The 18,252-nt window shown below is 44.7% G+C and overlaps 1 protein-coding gene across 1 annotated transcript; it reads right to left on the bottom strand.

Annotated features, from left to right (window-relative positions):
- Positions 1–5,181: 5,181 nt before the first annotated feature.
- On the bottom strand, positions 5,182–15,351 carry LOC112076338 (rho guanine nucleotide exchange factor 7-like). Its single transcript, XM_024143155.2, has 4 exons — positions 15,010–15,351; positions 10,390–10,489; positions 5,855–5,909; positions 5,182–5,690 (listed from the first exon to the last, which is right to left on the bottom strand). Exons 1-4 carry the CDS (start codon positions 15,281–15,283, stop codon positions 5,568–5,570), a joined length of 552 nt encoding a protein of 183 aa, XP_023998923.1. The 5' UTR covers positions 15,284–15,351; the 3' UTR covers positions 5,182–5,567.
- Between the last annotated feature and the right edge of the window lie 2,901 nt (positions 15,352–18,252).

An 18,252-nucleotide genomic window follows, 5' to 3' on the forward strand; every position in this document is an offset into this window, starting at 1 on the left:
TGTGTGTGTGTGTGTGTGTGTGTGTGTGTGTGTGTTGGAGGCCTTCATTGAGAGATAAGTGGCATAGAGCTACTCTGTGATAAGTGTTCAGTCAACACGTCAGGGGAGACAGGTAGCCTAGAGGTTAAGAGCGTTGGGCAAGTAACCGAAAGGTCACTGGTTCAAATCCCTAACCCGGCAAGTGGGAAAATCTGTCGTTCTACCATTGAACATGGCAGTTAAAAACCAACAACTGTTCCCCGGGCGCCGTGGATGTCCATTAAGGCAGCCCCCCCACCTCTCTGATTCAGAGGGGGTGGGTTAAATGCGGAAGACACATTTCAGTTGAATGCATTCAGTTGTACAACTGACTAGGTATCTCCTTTGTTTGTAGCTCACAGCATTCTGTCACACACAGTTAGCTTGGATACTCAGTCCCTATAGGTAGTCCTCTAACCATATATCCACTGCTTGGAGTCAAATCTGCTGCTTATGGCTGTTTGATTTGGATTAACATGGTTCATTAACCCAATGTACCAACACTGTCAGACTCATTACACCCACTCCTCCGTCCAATGTTCTCTCCCTCCTTCTATCCCCATCCGTGGACAAGACCTCTCTCTCTCTCCGGCTGGGTTGGAGTAATTCTAGAGATCATTTTAGGATAATCTCCCATCAAACGTCTCGGAGTGCTGCCACCCTGTTTTCCCACTGCCTGATTACCAGCCTCACTGTGCCAGCCACTTCTGCTGACCGTTGTCACACACACATGCTTCCACGCACAAACAAACACACTGGGTTTAACTGTGTTACACACACAAACATTGGGTTTAACTGTGTTACACACAGAATTCCAAGCCTGCCAACCATTGGCATTACTGCTACTGCCAACACTCACTCAACTGCATACAAATAAATAAACACACACACATTTTGCTGGGAGGAGTCACTACTGGGATGTTTGTTTGCCACCTAGTGGTAGAATTTACAACATGCATTTACAACTCATTCTACACTCCTAGAAGGATTTMATTTATTGACCAACACTGCCACCTGGTGCCAAGATATCAGCGTTACTACATGAGTGGCTTCAGATAGCGCTCTAGCTTCATCCTACCCTCCTCCAGTCCTAATCATAGCCATTAGAGGGAGACTGATGTCCTCTAACTCCAACATGCACATGGAGTGTCTCATGGCTGTTTAAAGACGTACTCAGAAATGTCACATCTCACTCACACAGAACTCTCAGAGATGCTTTCTTCTGGACCACGATACAATGTTCACTCCCTCTTCTCTCCCCTCTTCTCTCCTCCTTTTCTCTCTTCTCCTCTTTCCTCTTGTCTCTCCTCATCTTTTCTCTTCTTCTCTCCTCTTCTCTAGTAATGAAAGGTACAGTCACTGGGGTCTATCTTTCTTTCAGCTGCATAACACGTTCAACAACACTTTCTTCTGTCCATCCATTGAGAATATGTCAAGTGAATATTCTCTCTAACTCCCCTGAGTTTAAAGTATGCACATCCAACAAACTGAAAGCACAACCACAGGTGCAGGGAACACTAAATACCCCATGGGAAGAGAAAAGACATACCGTACCTGCAGACTCTGACTGCTCCGCTCCCATTTCAATCAAAATATATTTTTCAGATTTAATTCCACCTGATATTCTCAGTGAGGGAAGTATCCCATCAGAAGTATCCAGTCATTCAGAACTTTCCCGTCATTCAGAAGTATCCCGTCATTCTGAAGTATCCCATCATTCAGAAGTATCCCGTCATTCAGAAGTATCCCATCATTCAGAGGAATCCCATCGGTCAGGGCTGAAGCTTTTTGAATTGAGTGATTCTCTTAACTTTCCAAAGCAGGGAGAAACAGTAACACATGTTCAGCTCTATGTCTCTATCTTCAGCCCTGTGTCTGCTCTGACAGAATACACTCAGCCATAGAGCTCCCTCTGACCTAAAGTTTAGCTGGAGAGAGAAATGGCAAAGAGAGARAGGAGAGAAAATAACACTGCCAGCAGCTTCTGACCAACCACCAGCTCACGAATCTGTAAGTCTGTCCTTCTGTCATGCCCTGACTCCTTTAATGAAGTTACACACTGTCTTCCCCGAGCCCTGTCTGCTCTACACTACATATCATCCAATCATATTTTACTTCTCTCAACTCCTGACTGAGACACTGTCTGCTGTTGTCCAGAGCCACTCACTCGCTATACCTCTGCTGTCCCTGTCTTTCATATCACTCCTCCTATCATCTCTTCTCTCCCATCTCTCTTCTTCTCTCCCCATTCTCATATACGCTCCACCAGTGTTCTACTGCCTTCTCTGCCTCTCTCTGTCTCCAGCAGACTGCATATGTTATTATTAATGGCCTCCCTGCCTATTGTTTCTGAATTACCAGCGCTGCCGACCAAACAAAGACTAGTTTCATAAGAAACCTCCATTTCATTTCAGCTCCAATTAGATAGGAGGCTAAAGAATAGAGGTGGACCGGCCGCGGCCTCTAAGGATGGCAGGCCCCATTCAGAGCCATTCAATGGAGCCTTATTGCTTTCCTTGACAAAGGGAGCACGTGGRTGGGCTTTTCAGACTAGAAGACACAGAACAGAAGTGACTAAGAAGAGAAGACAGTGTCCGGTACAATAACAAACCTTTAAAGGGAAATACAGTGTGTTCTCTTATCCTTCCATCCATCAATTCATCCTTCACTTCTTCTCTCTCTTTCATTCTTTCTGGTGTGTGTATTGTAAGGACTAGAAATTAATGACAGACCGTTGAAAGAGAGGAAGAGAAAGGAGAAGAGGAAGAGAAAGGACAGCTCAGGTCTTCACAATACATGTAATCTCTAAATGATCAATGGCCGTTTAATACATAGAGAGGAGAATGTGTGTGTGTGTGTGTTGTGTGTGCGCGTCCACAGCTGATTGATTTACGGCTTTGAAAAGAGAGAAAAAGAAAGAAAGAAAGGAGAGAGTGAGATGCTTTTACAGAACTTCACAATAGTCCAGAGCACATTGTGAAGCTGCCAGTGACTGGCTGGTACTTTCTCTCTGAGTAAAAAGAGGGAGATTGATAAAAGAGAGAGAGAGGGAGAAAGAGAGAGAGAGAAAGAGGGAGAGTATTCCAGATCAAATTAAAACACCGTGACTAAGAATGACCCTTTCCAGTCTCTCCTACTGTTAATAAAACAAAAACAAAGAAAACATTTGAGTCCTGGCTAGAATCGATCTGTGTTAGATCTGGGTGTTTCTTTGTATTTATGCAGGAATATTGAACAGAAGACAAAGGATGACTTTAGCCAATCAGGGAACACGGTGATGGAGGTACGTTGATAAAATATGACATCAAAGCCTTTGAGGCGACACCAGCAGAATTACAGCCCTTCCCTTAGAAACCAAAACAGGAGAGTCCGACCACACAAAGGGCTTTGATAGGCTTGTTGCGTGTGTGTGTGTGTGTGTGTGTGCCAACCTTCATTCCTTTGACAGGTAAGAGAGGAAGGATCATCAACATCATCGTTACCAGCCTGCTCCCAAGCCTTCATATCATGTTGCCTCATAAATACCTGTAGAATGCAACTCTTACCTTTCAACCAGACAGACAGTCTACACAACATGATCACATCTCCTGCACTCCCTTAGTACCCAGTCCGTACTCCCTTAGTACCCAGTCCGCACTCCCTTAGTACCCATCCGTACTCCCTTAGTACCCAGTCCGCACTCCCCTATACCCAGTCGTACTCCCTTAGTACCCAGTCCGTACTCCTTAGTACCCATCCACTCCCTTAGTACCCAGTCCGCACTCCTTAGTACCCAGTCCGTACTCCCTTAGTACCCAGTCCGTACTCCCTTAGTACCCAGTCCGTACTCTTAGTACCCAGTCGCACTCCCTTAGTATCCAGTCCGCACTCCCTTAGTACCAGTCCGCACCCTTAGTACCGCAGTCCGCACTCCCTTAGTACCCAGTCCGTGACTCCCTTATGTACCCAGTCCGCTACTCCCTGTAGTACCCAGTCCGCACTCCCTTAGTACCCAGTCCGTACTCCCTTAGTACCCAGTCTGTACTCCACAAGTACCCAGTCTGTACTCCACAATACCCAGTCTGTACTCCCTTAGTACCCAGTCGCGCACTCCCTAGTACCCAGTCCGCACTCCCTTAGTACCCAGTCCGCACTCCCTTATAACCCAGTCCGTACTCCCTTAGTACTCCCTTAGTACCCAGTCTGTACTCCACAAGTACCCAGTCTGTACTCCACAAGTACCCAGCCTGACTCCCTTAGTACCCAGTCTGCACTCCCTTAGTACCCAGTCTTATACTCCCTTAGTACCCAGTCCGTACTCCCTTAACCCAGTCTGTACTCCCAAGTACCCATCTGTACTCCCTTATACCAGTCCGCACTCCTTAGCACCCAGTCTGTTACTCCCTTAGTACCCAGTCTGTACTCCCTTACTTACCCAGCTGTATCTTACCCAGTCTGTACTCCTTAGTACCCGGTCTGCACTCCCTTAGTACCCGCTGATCCCTTAGTACCCAGTCCCTTAGGAGTGGTGGATGAGTTGTGAATGTAAAGAGCTTTGAGCACCTGGAAAAGTGCTACATCATCATCAGCATCATCAGCATCATCAGCATCCCTTTCAGAGTCTTCCTGCAGTACAAACATGAGGGTTGGAGTTGCTCTCCTAAAAACACATTTATTTCTCCAAAGGCACATTCCTCAGCAGTGTCATATTTACATCAATACCGTACCAAAACCAGTCAGTACCAATCAATACCGTACCAATACACAGTACCATACCAGTCAGTACCAATACCAGTCAGTACCAATACCAGTCAGTACCAATTAATACCGTACCAATACCATCATACCATGACTACAGTCAATACCAATACCAGTCAGTACCAATACCAGTCAGTCCATTTCTGTACAAATCCCTTCTGACCCACCGGTCAGTGACAACACAAGGTTTAATAGGCAGGCTGTCAGGGGTCCAGGCCTTACACACAAGAACCACAACACATTACATAATGGCAATACATCACATGGTGGATTTCATAGTAATGAATAACAGTAGACAAGAGGTGAAATGATGAGTTGTTTTTGTACAGTACCATTAGAGCTGTATTGCATTTATAAACAGAGAGGGAGGGAGGGAGGGAGGGAGGAGGGAGGGAGGGAGGGAGGGAAGGGAGGGAGGGAGGAGGGAGGGAGGGAGGGATACAGTACCTAGTCAGTTTACAACTGAAATGTGTCTTCCACATTTAACCCCTATGAATCAGAGAGGTGCGGGGAGCTGCCTTCATCAACATCCAGGTCATCTGAGCCCAGGAAGCAGTTGTTGTTGGGGGTTAACTGCCTTGCTCAAGAGCAGAACGGCTCAGCGATTCAAATCAGCAACCTTTCGGTTACTGGCCAGACACTCTTAAACGCTCGGCGCCACTCCAGGTCCATGTTAGTTCACGGATGGATCCAAAGACATTCCTCATTATTATAGGTGGGGCTAGGAGTATTTCCTAGCCACATGACCTGAGTGAAAAACACTTGGGGCCCTAGCTCAACACACACACACATAACCATGTATCTGCACTCAATCATAAGTTAGTCTCGTCCCAGGTGTGGTTATTCATACTCTGTGACACCCTCCGGACAACCTTATCCAGCTCTTTCCGTGCCCTCTGCTCCTCCTCCAGCGACCTCTTCATCTTCTTATTGTCCTGTTGAGGGGTCAAAGGTCAGCTTAATATGCCACAAAGCATTCGTTTGGTAGTTTTACTACTTCATCTGTCATAACAGTGTAATGTCAAGTGTCGCATGCCGTAATGAGTTGTCATAGGCCTGTCTTAAGCCAGCATAATGGGGACACAGAGGGGACATTCACCTGTTGGAGCTCCTGTACCTCGTCCCTCAGGGCGTACACTACATCCTCCAGGCTCCTTCAACACAACACAGACGGTTAACACCATCCTAGAGAAAAATACATTATCATATACAGTAGGGCTGGGCGATAAATCAATATCAATAATTATCGAGGTAATTACTTCCCTCAACAACAATATAAAAACGTTTAGATTCATTTTCGATAATGTGGATATAGAACAATTAGGTACAGCAGTCCAGTTCACCTCTGTGACGCAGCAGGAACGTGCGGAGAAGTCTGGTAATACGACAAACCTTTTTCACCATCTGAAGAAAAATCACTCTTTGGAACATGCAGGGAGTTTGAGTTTGCGCCACGGTATTGATAAACACCCCTCAAGCACCAGCCAATCTAGGGATGTTTGCCCGAAGCAGTCAACACTGACAGCGTTTATGCCCTACGAGCAAACATCGAAAAGACAAAGACATCACAAATACTATTATGCATTGTATTGCTAAGGACATGCTACCAACTAGCACAAACGAAAAGGAAGGTTTCAAGAGGCTTATCTATTTAATTGACCCCAGGAACGTGCTCCCTGGCCACAAACATTTCTCTCTCACCGCACTGCCTAAACTCTACACCGAGTGTAGGGGAAAGTTGAGGAACAGCTCAAGACAGATTTGATGTATTTTGCTACTACTACCGATCTGTGGTCTAGTCACACGTCAGAGCCTTACATTAGACTCACTATCCACTATATTGACAAAGAGTGGAATCTTCTAAATAAATGCCTTCAAACATCTTACTTTCCCGACGACCACACGGGTGAAGCTATAGCAGAGAGGCTCATTGACGCTCTGCCTCCTGGGGACTCAGTCAAGACAGACAGGTGTGCATTACAACAGATAGTGGTGCGAACGTGGTGAAGGCCGCTCAAATCAACAAATGGACCGGACTGCAATGTTTTGGACATCGTCTGCACTTGGCCATTGGTAAGTAACCTTGTCAATTGTGTATATTGAAGTGATTGGTTAGATGAAACTAAATGTGCATTTTTTTCCATTAACTGATTAAGTTAAATATTACATTTGTACACAATTAAAGGGATTATTGTGATTGTAACATTTTCTTAATTTCTCTTAGAGAAAGGGTAGAGACAAACGGGTGGATTGAGCAATTGGAGTGTGTAAGAAAGTGGTAGGTGCTTTTTCCTATTGGTGGACAAAGAAGAGACCTGGCAGTTGGTCAAAAAGAACACAACCTACCCCAGCACAAGTTGGTGACAGAGTCGCCTACCAGGTGGGATCACTTCGAAAGATGGTGCAAAGAGTACTGGAGCAGAAAGCCATTTCACAGGTCTGGTCCAGTGACAAGAAGACCCGGCACATCCTCCCACCTACACAGATATAGATGTTCTTGAGTCCTTCAACCAGGCATTGACCCCACTCCTAGAATTCACAGATGCTCTGTCTGGTGAGTCTTATGTCTTACCTGAAGCCAGTACTACACCTGTTCAATACAGAGGTCATGAAACCAGATGATGGTGAAACAGAGCTCGCTCAAACCATCAAAACGGTAGTCATGGACTATCTGAATGAGAGAGGTCTTACTGAAATCCAGCTGGTAGACAAGGAACTCAGCTGCTACCTTCAGTCTTCTGATGCTGACAGTGAAACCAATCAAAACACTTTCCCAAAGTCATCCACCTGCCAAAACGCTGTGCATTCCTGCCACCAGCTCCCCCTAAGAGCGTGTTTTTAGCACAGGTGGCAACATGGTGACCTGCCATAGGGCAGCTTTAAAGCCAGAGAMCGTAGACAGACTTGTCTTTCTTGCTTGTAACTTGTAAGACCACAACTACCCCAACTTCAACTGTGATGTACCATTAGTCTAACAGTTATAAACATCTACCCAACTTCAACTGTGATGTACCATTAGTCTAACAGTTATAAGGTATATTGACTTGCACTATTTGTTTTTTTCTTTTTTATTTCTTGTTCATAACTTGTCAGGGTTTATAGCTAATGTTAGTTAGTGTTAATGTTATTTGTGAGTTCTTCTACTTCTGACAATAAATAAGAAACATTAAAGTCTTTGGGTTGTCCAGGCAGGCTTGAGTCTGAAGCAGAAATGACCCCTTTAAACATTATTGGATTAATATCGTGATAATTATCATTATCGAATGAAAAGAAAATGGTGATAATTTATTTGCCATATCGCCCAGCCCTAATATACAGTGCATTGGGAAAGTATTCAGACTCCTTAACTTTTTCCGCAGTTTGTGACGTTACAGCCGTATTATAAAATTGACTAAATTGTTTTTTYCCCCACTTCAATCTACACACAATACCCCATAATGACAAAGCAAAAACAGGTTTTTAGAATTTTTTGCTGATTTATAAAAAATAAAGAACTTAAAATATCACATTTACATGAGTCTTCAGATCCTTTACTCAGTACTTTGTTGAAGCACCTTTGGCAGCGATTACAGCCTTGAGTCTTCTTGGGTATGACGCTACAAGCTTGGCACACCTGTATTTGGGGAGTTTCTCCCATTCTTCTTTGYAGATCCTCTCAAGCCCTGTCAGGTTGGATGGGGACTGTCGCTAAATAGCTATTTTCAGGTCTCTCCAGAGATGGATTTAAGTCTGGGCTCTGGCTGGGCCACTCAAGGACAAGCTCGAGACTTGTCCCTAAGCCCCTCCTGCATTGTCTTGGCTGTGTGCTTAGCGTCATTGTCCTGTTGGAAGGTGAACCTTCGCCCCAGTCTGAGGTCCTGGGCTGGTTTCCATCGAGGATCTCTCTGAACTTTGCTATGTTCATCTGCCGCTGAAAAACATCTCCACAGCATGATGCTGCCACCACCATGCTTCACCRTAGGGATGGTGCCAGGTCTCCTCCAGACGTGACGCTTGGTATTCAGGCCAAAGAGTTCAATCTTGGTTTCATCAGACCAGAGAATCTTGTTTCTCATAGTCTGAGAGTCTTTAGGTGCGTTTTGGCAAACTCCTGTGCCTTTTACTGAGGAGCGGCTTCCGTCTGGTCACTCTACCATAAAGGCCTGATTGGTGGAGTGTTGTAGAGATGGTTGTCCTTCTGGAATGTTTTCCCATCTCCACTGAGGAACTCTAGAGCTCTGTCAGAGTGACCATCGGGTTCTGGGTTCGAGTCCAGGCTCTGTCGCAGCCGGCCGTGACCGGGAGACCCATGGGGTGGCGCACAATTGGCCCAGTGTCGTCCGGGTTAGGCCGGCAGGGATGTCCTTGTCCCATCGCACACTAGCGACTCCGGTGGCGGGCCAGGTGCAGTGCACGCTGACACGGTCACCAGGTGTACRGTRTTTCCTCCTCCACATTGGTGCGGCTGGCTTCCGGGTTAAGTGGGCATTGTGTCAAGAAGCAGTGCAGCCTGGTTGGGTTGTGTTTCGGGGGACGCACGGCTCTCGACCTTCACCTCTCCCGAGTCCGTACGAGAGTTGCCACAATAAGACAAGACTGTAACTACCAATTGGAAACHATGAAATATGGGAGAAAAAGGGAAAAAAATATATATAGTTTAATAAATAAAAAGAGTGACCATTGGGTACTTGCTCTTCCCTGACCAATGCCCTTCTCCCCTGATTGGTCAGTTTGGCCGGGCAGCCAGAGTCTTGGTGGTTCCAAACTTCTTCCATTTAAGAATGATGGAGGTCACTGTGTTCTTGGGGACCTTCAATGCTGCAGAAATGTTTGGTACCCTTTCCCAGATATGTCTCGGTGCTCTATGGACAATTCCTTCGACCTCATGGCTTGGTTTTTGCTCTGACATTCACTGTCAACTGTGGGACCTTATATAGACAGGTGTGTGCCTTTCCAAATCATGTCCAATCAATTGAATTTACCACAGTTGGATTCCAATCAAGTTKTCGAAACATYTCAAGAATGGAAACAGGATGCAGCTGAGCTCAATTTTGAGTCTCATAGAAAAGGTTCTGAATAGTTATGTAAATAAGGTATTTCTGTTTTTCATTTTTAATACATTTGCCAAATTTTCTGAAAATCTGTTTATTCGCTTTGTCATTATGGGGTTTTGTGTGCTGAACATTTTTATTTATTTAATCAATTCTAGAAAAAGGCTGTAACGTAACAAAATGTGGAAAAAGTCAATGAGTCTGAATACTTTCTGAAGGCACTGTATGTATGCACACAGTACTGCACTAGTCTACACACTARCTAACACACTTAACCATCCAGAAACAGAAGCCTTCTGATGAGAACACCATCTCACTGCAGAACATGATGACTGAAACTGTGAAGGGTTACCAAGATATTCAGCCCTGACCAAAACGAAGAAGGGGGGAGGAGGAGGAAGAGGAGGATGAGGTGGAAAGGAGATGGGAGAGGTGGGGAGTAGGAGAAGATGGAAAAGGGAGGAAGAAGAGGAGGAAGTGGGGAGGGGAGTAGGAGAAGGAGGAAGAGGAGAAGGAGGAGGAAGACAAGGAGGAGGAGGACGAAAAGTAGGAGGGAGAAGAGGAGGTGGAAGAAGAGGAAGAGGAGGGAAGGAGAAGGTCTTACTTCTCTCCAAACACAGAATGTCTGTTGCTCATCGTCTCCTCCATGATGATCTCCTCTCCGGGGATGATGACCTGCAGTCCTGTATCACTCCGCGTCGCCCCTGTTCCAGACAAACACAACACACTAGATACACTGATCTAAGGTCTGTTTGGACTTCCAACTCCTAATGGCTGGTTAGAATTGTGGKAGAGTAAGCTGATCCTAGATCTGTGCCTTAKGTCAACTTCTACCCACAGCAGTTTAGCTAACATAAGTGACTGAGTTCCTGGTTGGTRATTGATTACATGATAAGAAAAGCAAAACGAGGACACAAACACATGAGACTGGAGAGGCCGTGGGTTAGTTAGTCATGCACAGAACGACGAGACACAATGACAGAAGGACAGAGGAGCCATGTTGGAGAGGAAGAACAGCAGGAGGATGAGAGAGAGGCGTATTACTTCTTCATCATCCTGATCCATTCACCCCTCATTGGTTTTACCTCACCACACCCCTGGCTGTTGCAGACACAAATAAAACAACAACAAGAATACAGCGTATACTCATGAGAGAAAARATACCATTTTGTTTTCACATTTCCTGTTCTAATAGTTTAGCCTGGAGTCTTGTTGACAGTGACATCCAACACAGTGAAATAAGGTTCTGACAAACACCCCAAATACCAACCGCTAACAAAAGACAGATTTATTCACAACTCAATGATACAGTGTTTGGGACCTCTTGTCATATACAGTACCAGTCAAAAGTTTGGACACACCCACTCATTCAAGGGTTTTTCTTTATTTTTACTATTTTCTACATTGTAGAATAATAGTGAAGACATCAAAACTATGAAATAACACATATGGAATCATGTAGTAACCAAAAAAGTGTTAAACGAATCAAAATATATTTTAGATTCTTCAAAGTAGCCACCCTTTGCCTTGATAAGCAATTGCACACTCTTGGCATTCTCCTCAACACTTTATTCTGGATGCTTTTCTCAACAGTCTTGAAGGAGCTTAACACAGTAGTGAGCACTTATGTTGGCTGGCTTTTCTTCCCTCTTGACAAAAATATCCCAAACGCAACTCAATTGGGTTGAGGTCGTGCAATTGTGGAACGCCAGTCATCTACTGACGCTCCATAACCTTTCCTTTCTTGGTCAAATAGCCTTTAACAGCGCTGAGCTGTGTTTGGGTTATGTCCTGTGAAAAAACTAAATGAAGGGATCTAAGTGAACTCAGATGGATGCTGGTAAGTGTGCCTTTAATTCAAAAAAATCACAGTGTCACCAGAAGCACGCCCACACAAATCACACTCTCCTCCATGTTCAACATGGGAACCACCACACGTGGAATCATTCCGTTTCACACTACTCTGCATCTCACAAAGACACATGGTTGTGTCAGTCAAAAGAAGATTTCCACCGGTCTATGTCATTCTGCTCGTCTTTCTTGCCCAAGCAAGTCTCATGTTCTTATTGTGGTCCTTAGTAGTGTTTCTTTGCAGCAAGTTCAACCTGAAGGCGCTGATTCCACGGTCCCTCTGAACATGATTGATGTGAGATTGTTCTGTTACTGAACTCTGCAACATTTATTTGGGCTGCGATTTGCTTGAGGCTGAGTAATCTAATGAACTTATCTCTGCAGCAGAGGTTAACTCTGGGTCTTCCTTTGCTGTGGCTCGGTCCTCATGCGAGACAGTTCATCATAGCACAGGCTTGGATTGGTTTCTTGTGACTCGCACTTGAAGAAACACTTTCTCTTTAAATTTTCAGATGACTGAGCGTCTTCAATCTAAAGTGTGATGGCTGTCATTTCTCTGTTGCTTTTGAGCTGCTTCTTGCCATAATATGGACTTGGTTGTTAACCAAATATGGCTATCTTCTGTATATCCACCCTGACCTTGTCAGATCACAAACAAACTGGCTCCAAACGCATTAACAATGAAATAAGTTCCACAAAATTAATATTAAGAAGGCACAACTAGTTAATTGAAATGCATCCACCGTGAGACTACCTCATATGAAGCTGGTTGAGAGAATGAAGAGTTTGCAATGCTGTCATCAAGGCAAAGGGTGGCTACTTGTAAGAATCTAAAATATATTTTGATTCGTTTAAAACTTTTTTGGTTACTAACATGATTCCATATGTGTTATTTCATAGTTTTGATGTCTTCACTATTATTCTACATGTAGAAAATAGTAAAAATAAAGAAAAACCTTGAATGAGTGGTGTGTCAAACTTTTGACTGTAGTATACATCAGTTCTGTATATATTGTAGGTTTCTAGTGAGTTACAGTAGGTATTAGGTAAAGATATGGTAAGGTAGGACATTTTGATCACAGGTGTGGATAGGTCCTATACATCATTGGAGCATACAGAGGACAACAGTTGGACAAAGCAGTCACTTCACCTGCCTCTCAGTTTTTTGCATTTCTTTAGTTTTTTTCCAACCACAGAATACACCGCAGTCACATGACCTGACAACACAGAATACACTGCAGTCACAAAGTAGAACACAACACACGAGGACAGTCATATTTCGCTCAAATACTGATAGAACACTGTTTGGCTTATTATTTTGTTCTGTTGACATCCACTATGTACAAAAAGGAGATAATTTGTTCTAGTTCATGTTGATCTGTGTTGATGAATAAGTACGTCATATGACCTCTCCACAAGACTAAGTCTCTTTTGTTGAACTCCTCAACACTGACATTGTAGATTTCCAGTATGGATGAGCTGTACTGTACAGGGGCACTCAATATCTATGGCAAGCGTAATTCACTAGGCTACACCATCCACAGTTTTGATGTTATACAACACTGGGGTGGTTGGCTGGTAAGAGAGGTACAGAAACTGTTCATAGTTAACACATTTCAATGCTCTACCACAGAGGTGGTGCACAAATGAATCCCAACTCACATGCTCAATGCCCAGTATAAACGCTGATACATTTCACACATCATGTAGACAGAGGTTAACTGTATGTTCAACTAATCGGTTGTAGACATTGACATACATGGTGAAATTAAAATAATACTAATCACATGTGTTATACAAAATAATTTAGGTAAAATAAAACAAATGATTTGTAGAAATATATTAAATACAAAGCCATTTATTCATATATTGTTAGATAACTGTGGAGAGAGAGGGCTAATTGCAGAGAGAGAGAAGACTGAATCTGCGGAGAGAGAAAGACTGATCTGCAGAGAGAGAGAAGACTGATCTGCAGAGAGAAGATGATCTGCAGAGAGAAGAGACAGCAGAAGGTGATCTGCAGAGAGAGAGAAGACTGATCTGCAGAGAGAGAGAAGAGCTGATCTGCAGAGAGAGAGAAGACTGATCTGCAGAGAGAGAAAGACTACTGAGAGAGGATCTGCAGAGAGAGAGAAGAGCTGACTCTGCGGAGAGAGAAGATGATTCTGCAGAGAGAGAGAAGACTGATCTGCGGAGAGAGAAGACTGATCTGCGGAGAGAGAAGACTGATCTGCGGAGAGAGAGAAGACTAATTTGAAGTGGACAGTAAACTGGGCCCAGTTTTTCAAAWGTTATCTATCTGGAATTCGGCTATCGGATAGGATTAAATGCATAGGAATAGAATAAATTGAACGAGTGTCCCCATTCAAGTCAATGATCTGTCCATTCTATTTCTATCCATTTAATCCTATCCAATATCTGATCCAATAGCCGGAATCCAGATAACTTTTGAAATACTGTCCCCTGGGAATTCTTACCGTGGCATAAGGAAATCCTTTCTCAGGAAAAGAGTTCTTACTAATGTATGGAAGAGCATGGTAATGTGGTGAAGGATACAAACCAATGTTTCCTACGTGGGATGTAGAAACTGGACCTGCCAGGCTTGTGGCTCTGCTTAGGGCCTAGAGTTGTACTGCTTTTGAGAATATCATTGTTTGCCGGTTGAAGGAATATTGAGTTTAAAAGTAATGCATCTTGGATTGGGGTCAAATCTGATACGAGTGTAAATCGTCACCCTGGGAATGAAGCATGCATGCTGTTTATAGGGGAACTTCAATCTCATATCCTATATAATATCCTATTAATACCAATATCGTAGAAATACTACTGTCGATGCTGTGTCCTGTGTGTGAAATACTGCAGAGGGTACTGCAACAGGGGTAAGAGCCTTAAGGCAGTCATAGTAATAACAAAAGTATATYGATTCATTGGATGTCCTAAGGAAATGTCAAAGGTCAGCACAACATTTGCTACTGTAATATATGTGGAAGCAGAAGCTAGGTCAGAGAACATGGTCAATAGAATGCCTTCCTCCCTGAATCACATCTGAATATCAGACACACAGAACCCCAGACGATGCCCAACACAAGCTACCTGACAAATACGGAAAGAGAGAGGTCAAGGTAACATGGTAGATTTTCAAACAAAGAGAGTACAATCTCCCAAAAATTACAAACACAAATAAAAATAAAATGAACACAATAATAATTACAAATAAATTAAATAAATAAACTTAAAAACGGTTTGGTTTTCCTCTAGACCACAGGTTAAGAGGTAAACGTGCTGTACTGTGCTGTGTGGTATCGCGCTGTACGGTAGGGTACCACCACCGTGGTTTTGGGGGTTTAGTTCTGGTGAGAGATGCAGCTCTTACGCGACACTGAGCCCATCCTGTAACTGTGGGCCGTCCACACAGAGTCGTAGTCAGAGTCCTCCGACAGGTCTGAGCCAGTCAAGTCAGGTCGCGACACGCTGCTACGGTGGCCCGGAGAGTCCACACTGGACCGCTCCATGTTCCCCAGTACGTGGTTGTGCATCAGGTCAGTACCCTGCCAGGCTGATGGGGAATGGTGCAAACGCATGGGGAGGGGGAAGGGGGAAGGGGGGTGTAGGTGGTGCAAACAATGTGGATGACGAGGGCAAACCATAACCAATGAGGAGTGGATGACGAGGGCAAACCATAACCAATGAGGAGTGGATGACGAGGGCAAACCATAACCAAAATCGAACGACAGTGGATGACAAGGGCAACCATACAATAGAGGAGGTGGAGTGACGAGGACAAACACATAACCAATGAGGAGTGGATATGACGAGGATAAAAACATAACATGAGGAGTGGATGACGAGGGCAAACCATAACCAATGAGGAGTGGATGACGAGGAACATACCAATACGACATATAGACCAGATACCAATGAGAGTTGATAACGAGGACAAACCATAACCAATGAGGAGTGGATGACGAGGAAACATAACCAATGGAGTGGATGACGAGGGCAAACATAACACATGAGATGGATACGACGGGCAACCATAACGCAAGTGAGAGTGGATGACGAGGGCAAACCATAACCAATGAGGAGTGGAACTAGGGCAAACCATGAACCAATGAGGAGTGGAGTGACGAGTGGAAACCGATAACCAATGAGGTGGATGAGAGGGCAAACATAACGATGAGGAGTGGGTGAACAGGATTAAACTCAGAAAGGTAAGATGTATCATAGTAATAGAACAACCACCAAAAACAAAAAGATGAATAAAAAGAAAATGAGGAACAACGTCACAGAAGATTGAGGAGTGGTGAGGAGCGAAGAGAGAGACAGAACAGAGACTGTTAAAAAGAGACAATTAATAACTAACAGCAGGGTAAACAATACGATCTAGAATGACAAAATGACCTGACATCAACAAGTGTGGTGTGTCTTCTCGTCTGTCTGTGTGTGTGTGTGTTGTGTGTGTGTGTGTGTGTAGTGTGTGTGTGTGTGTGTGTGTGGTGTTGGTGTGTGTGTGTGTGTGTGTGTGTGTGTTGTGTATGTGTGTGTGTGTGTGTGTTGTGTGTGTGTGTGTGTGTGTGTGTGTGTGTGGTGTGTGGTGTTCTTACTTGGAGTGGAGGTCTGTCTGGTCTTGCGCTGGTACAGAGACTTCTATACTTCAGGATCTGAGCATCTTCCTCTAGAGCAGCTGTAGCTGAGAGCGAGAGGAGAGAGTTTAGACAACGCACGCGCACGATGCACACACACACACACAAACACACACCACACAACACACACACACAACACACACACACACACACACACACACACACACACCCACAACACACACACACCACACACACACACACACACACACACACCACACAGCACACACCACACAGACAGACACAAACAGATGAACTACTTCTTCTCAGGGCAGAGCCTCTGACGGTTTCCTCTCAGGCTTTTCGTTTAGAAGAAGCTTCTTTAACTCTAGGATCTTACTGAGGTCCTGGGAGACAGAGATAGGAGAGAAGAAGAGAAAATGAGAGAGAGAGAGAGGTAAGAGAGAGAGAGAGGTAAGAGAAAGGTAAGAGAGAGGTAAGAGAGAGAGAGTAAGGTAAGAAGAGATAGAGGTAAGAGAGAGAGGTAAGAGAGAGAGGTGGTAAGAGAAGAGAGGTAAAAGAGAGAGTGGTAAGAGAGAGAGAAGGGAAGGGTAGACACAGGAAACCTGGCTCCCTGTAGAGAGAAGCTGTGCAACCACTGCACAACAGCAGAACCTGAGACGGAGCTGCATTTGCCGAAATGTCAAAATATAAAACAATTAGAGGTGTCATTTCCCCAAATGTGAAACCCTTATTACAAGGTTCAAAGACCTCTCTGATGAGAGAGGTAGGCTACCGTCCTGTTGGGGAGGGACGGACGCAGAGAGCTGTGGGTTGCAGCGAACCTACATTGCTGCTGCCAATAGTTTGAGGGACACAGATATCTTGACAGACCAACGTCTAATCCTGCAACATGTACTCTCTATGGTATCGTTATGATCCAGTTGAATGAATGGGGTTTACTTTTTGACTTTTTGTTGTTCTGTTTCGATTTGACCTGTTGATCGTGACATTTATTAATTTTATTTTATTGCAAATATCTCAAAATCTAAGCCTTTGGCGAATATGTCATTGTTGTAAATAGCAGTCCATGCCAATAAGAACGAGAAATATTGAAATTGAATTCGAAGTTGAAATTAAGAGGTAGTTAGAGACGAGAGGTAAGAGAGAGAGAGAGCACACACTCTCCTCATACACATCACATCCTTCCACTCCCTTCACTAACACATCTCCTCCCACACTTCACCACACACACTCGTCCCCATCACACAACATACCTCTCCCATACACACGACACATTCCCTCCCCTCACACACACAACATTTCCCCTCCCCTCGCCATCACCATGCCCCCTTACACACATCCTCTCCTCCCTAATAGACATCATCCGAATTCATCTCGAACTAGAAGTTTTTACAATCTCGGAATCGCTCCACAAAAATTATTCTCCACACACATGCTCCCTCCCATCAGACACCATCCCCTCAACCACCTCCTTCCTTACACACACATTCTCTCCCATCCTCACACACATCCTCCGTCCCCTGCACCACCAATCCTCCCTCCCAATTCAACACAATCTCCCCCCATTCACACACACCTCCATCAACCCATCATCCTCCCGTTCACGACACACAATCCTCCGTCCCTTCACACACTCCCGCAACACACTCCTCCTCACACAACAACAATCCCTCTCTCACTCCCATCACACACACATCTCCCTCCTTCACACACACACAGTCCCCTCCACATATGCAGACACTACCTCCTCCACCAATCAACAACACATCCCTCCCTCCAACTTCACGACAACACATCCCCCTCGCTTCACACACACAATCCTCCTCCTGCCATTCACAACCACACATACCTCCTCCCTTCCATCACCACATCCTTACCCTCCCCATCACAACATGATCCTGCCCATGCACACACAAATCTCCTCCTTCACACACACATCTCCCTCCCCCATACAGCACCATCTCCGCTCCATTCACACACAACATCCGCCTCCCCTTCACACACATCCTCCC

The sequence above is a fragment of the Salvelinus sp. IW2-2015 genome, unplaced genomic scaffold (genome assembly GCF_002910315.2).
Source record: "Salvelinus sp. IW2-2015 unplaced genomic scaffold, ASM291031v2 Un_scaffold3697, whole genome shotgun sequence".
NCBI classification, from domain to species: domain Eukaryota; kingdom Metazoa; phylum Chordata; class Actinopteri; order Salmoniformes; family Salmonidae; genus Salvelinus; species Salvelinus sp. IW2-2015.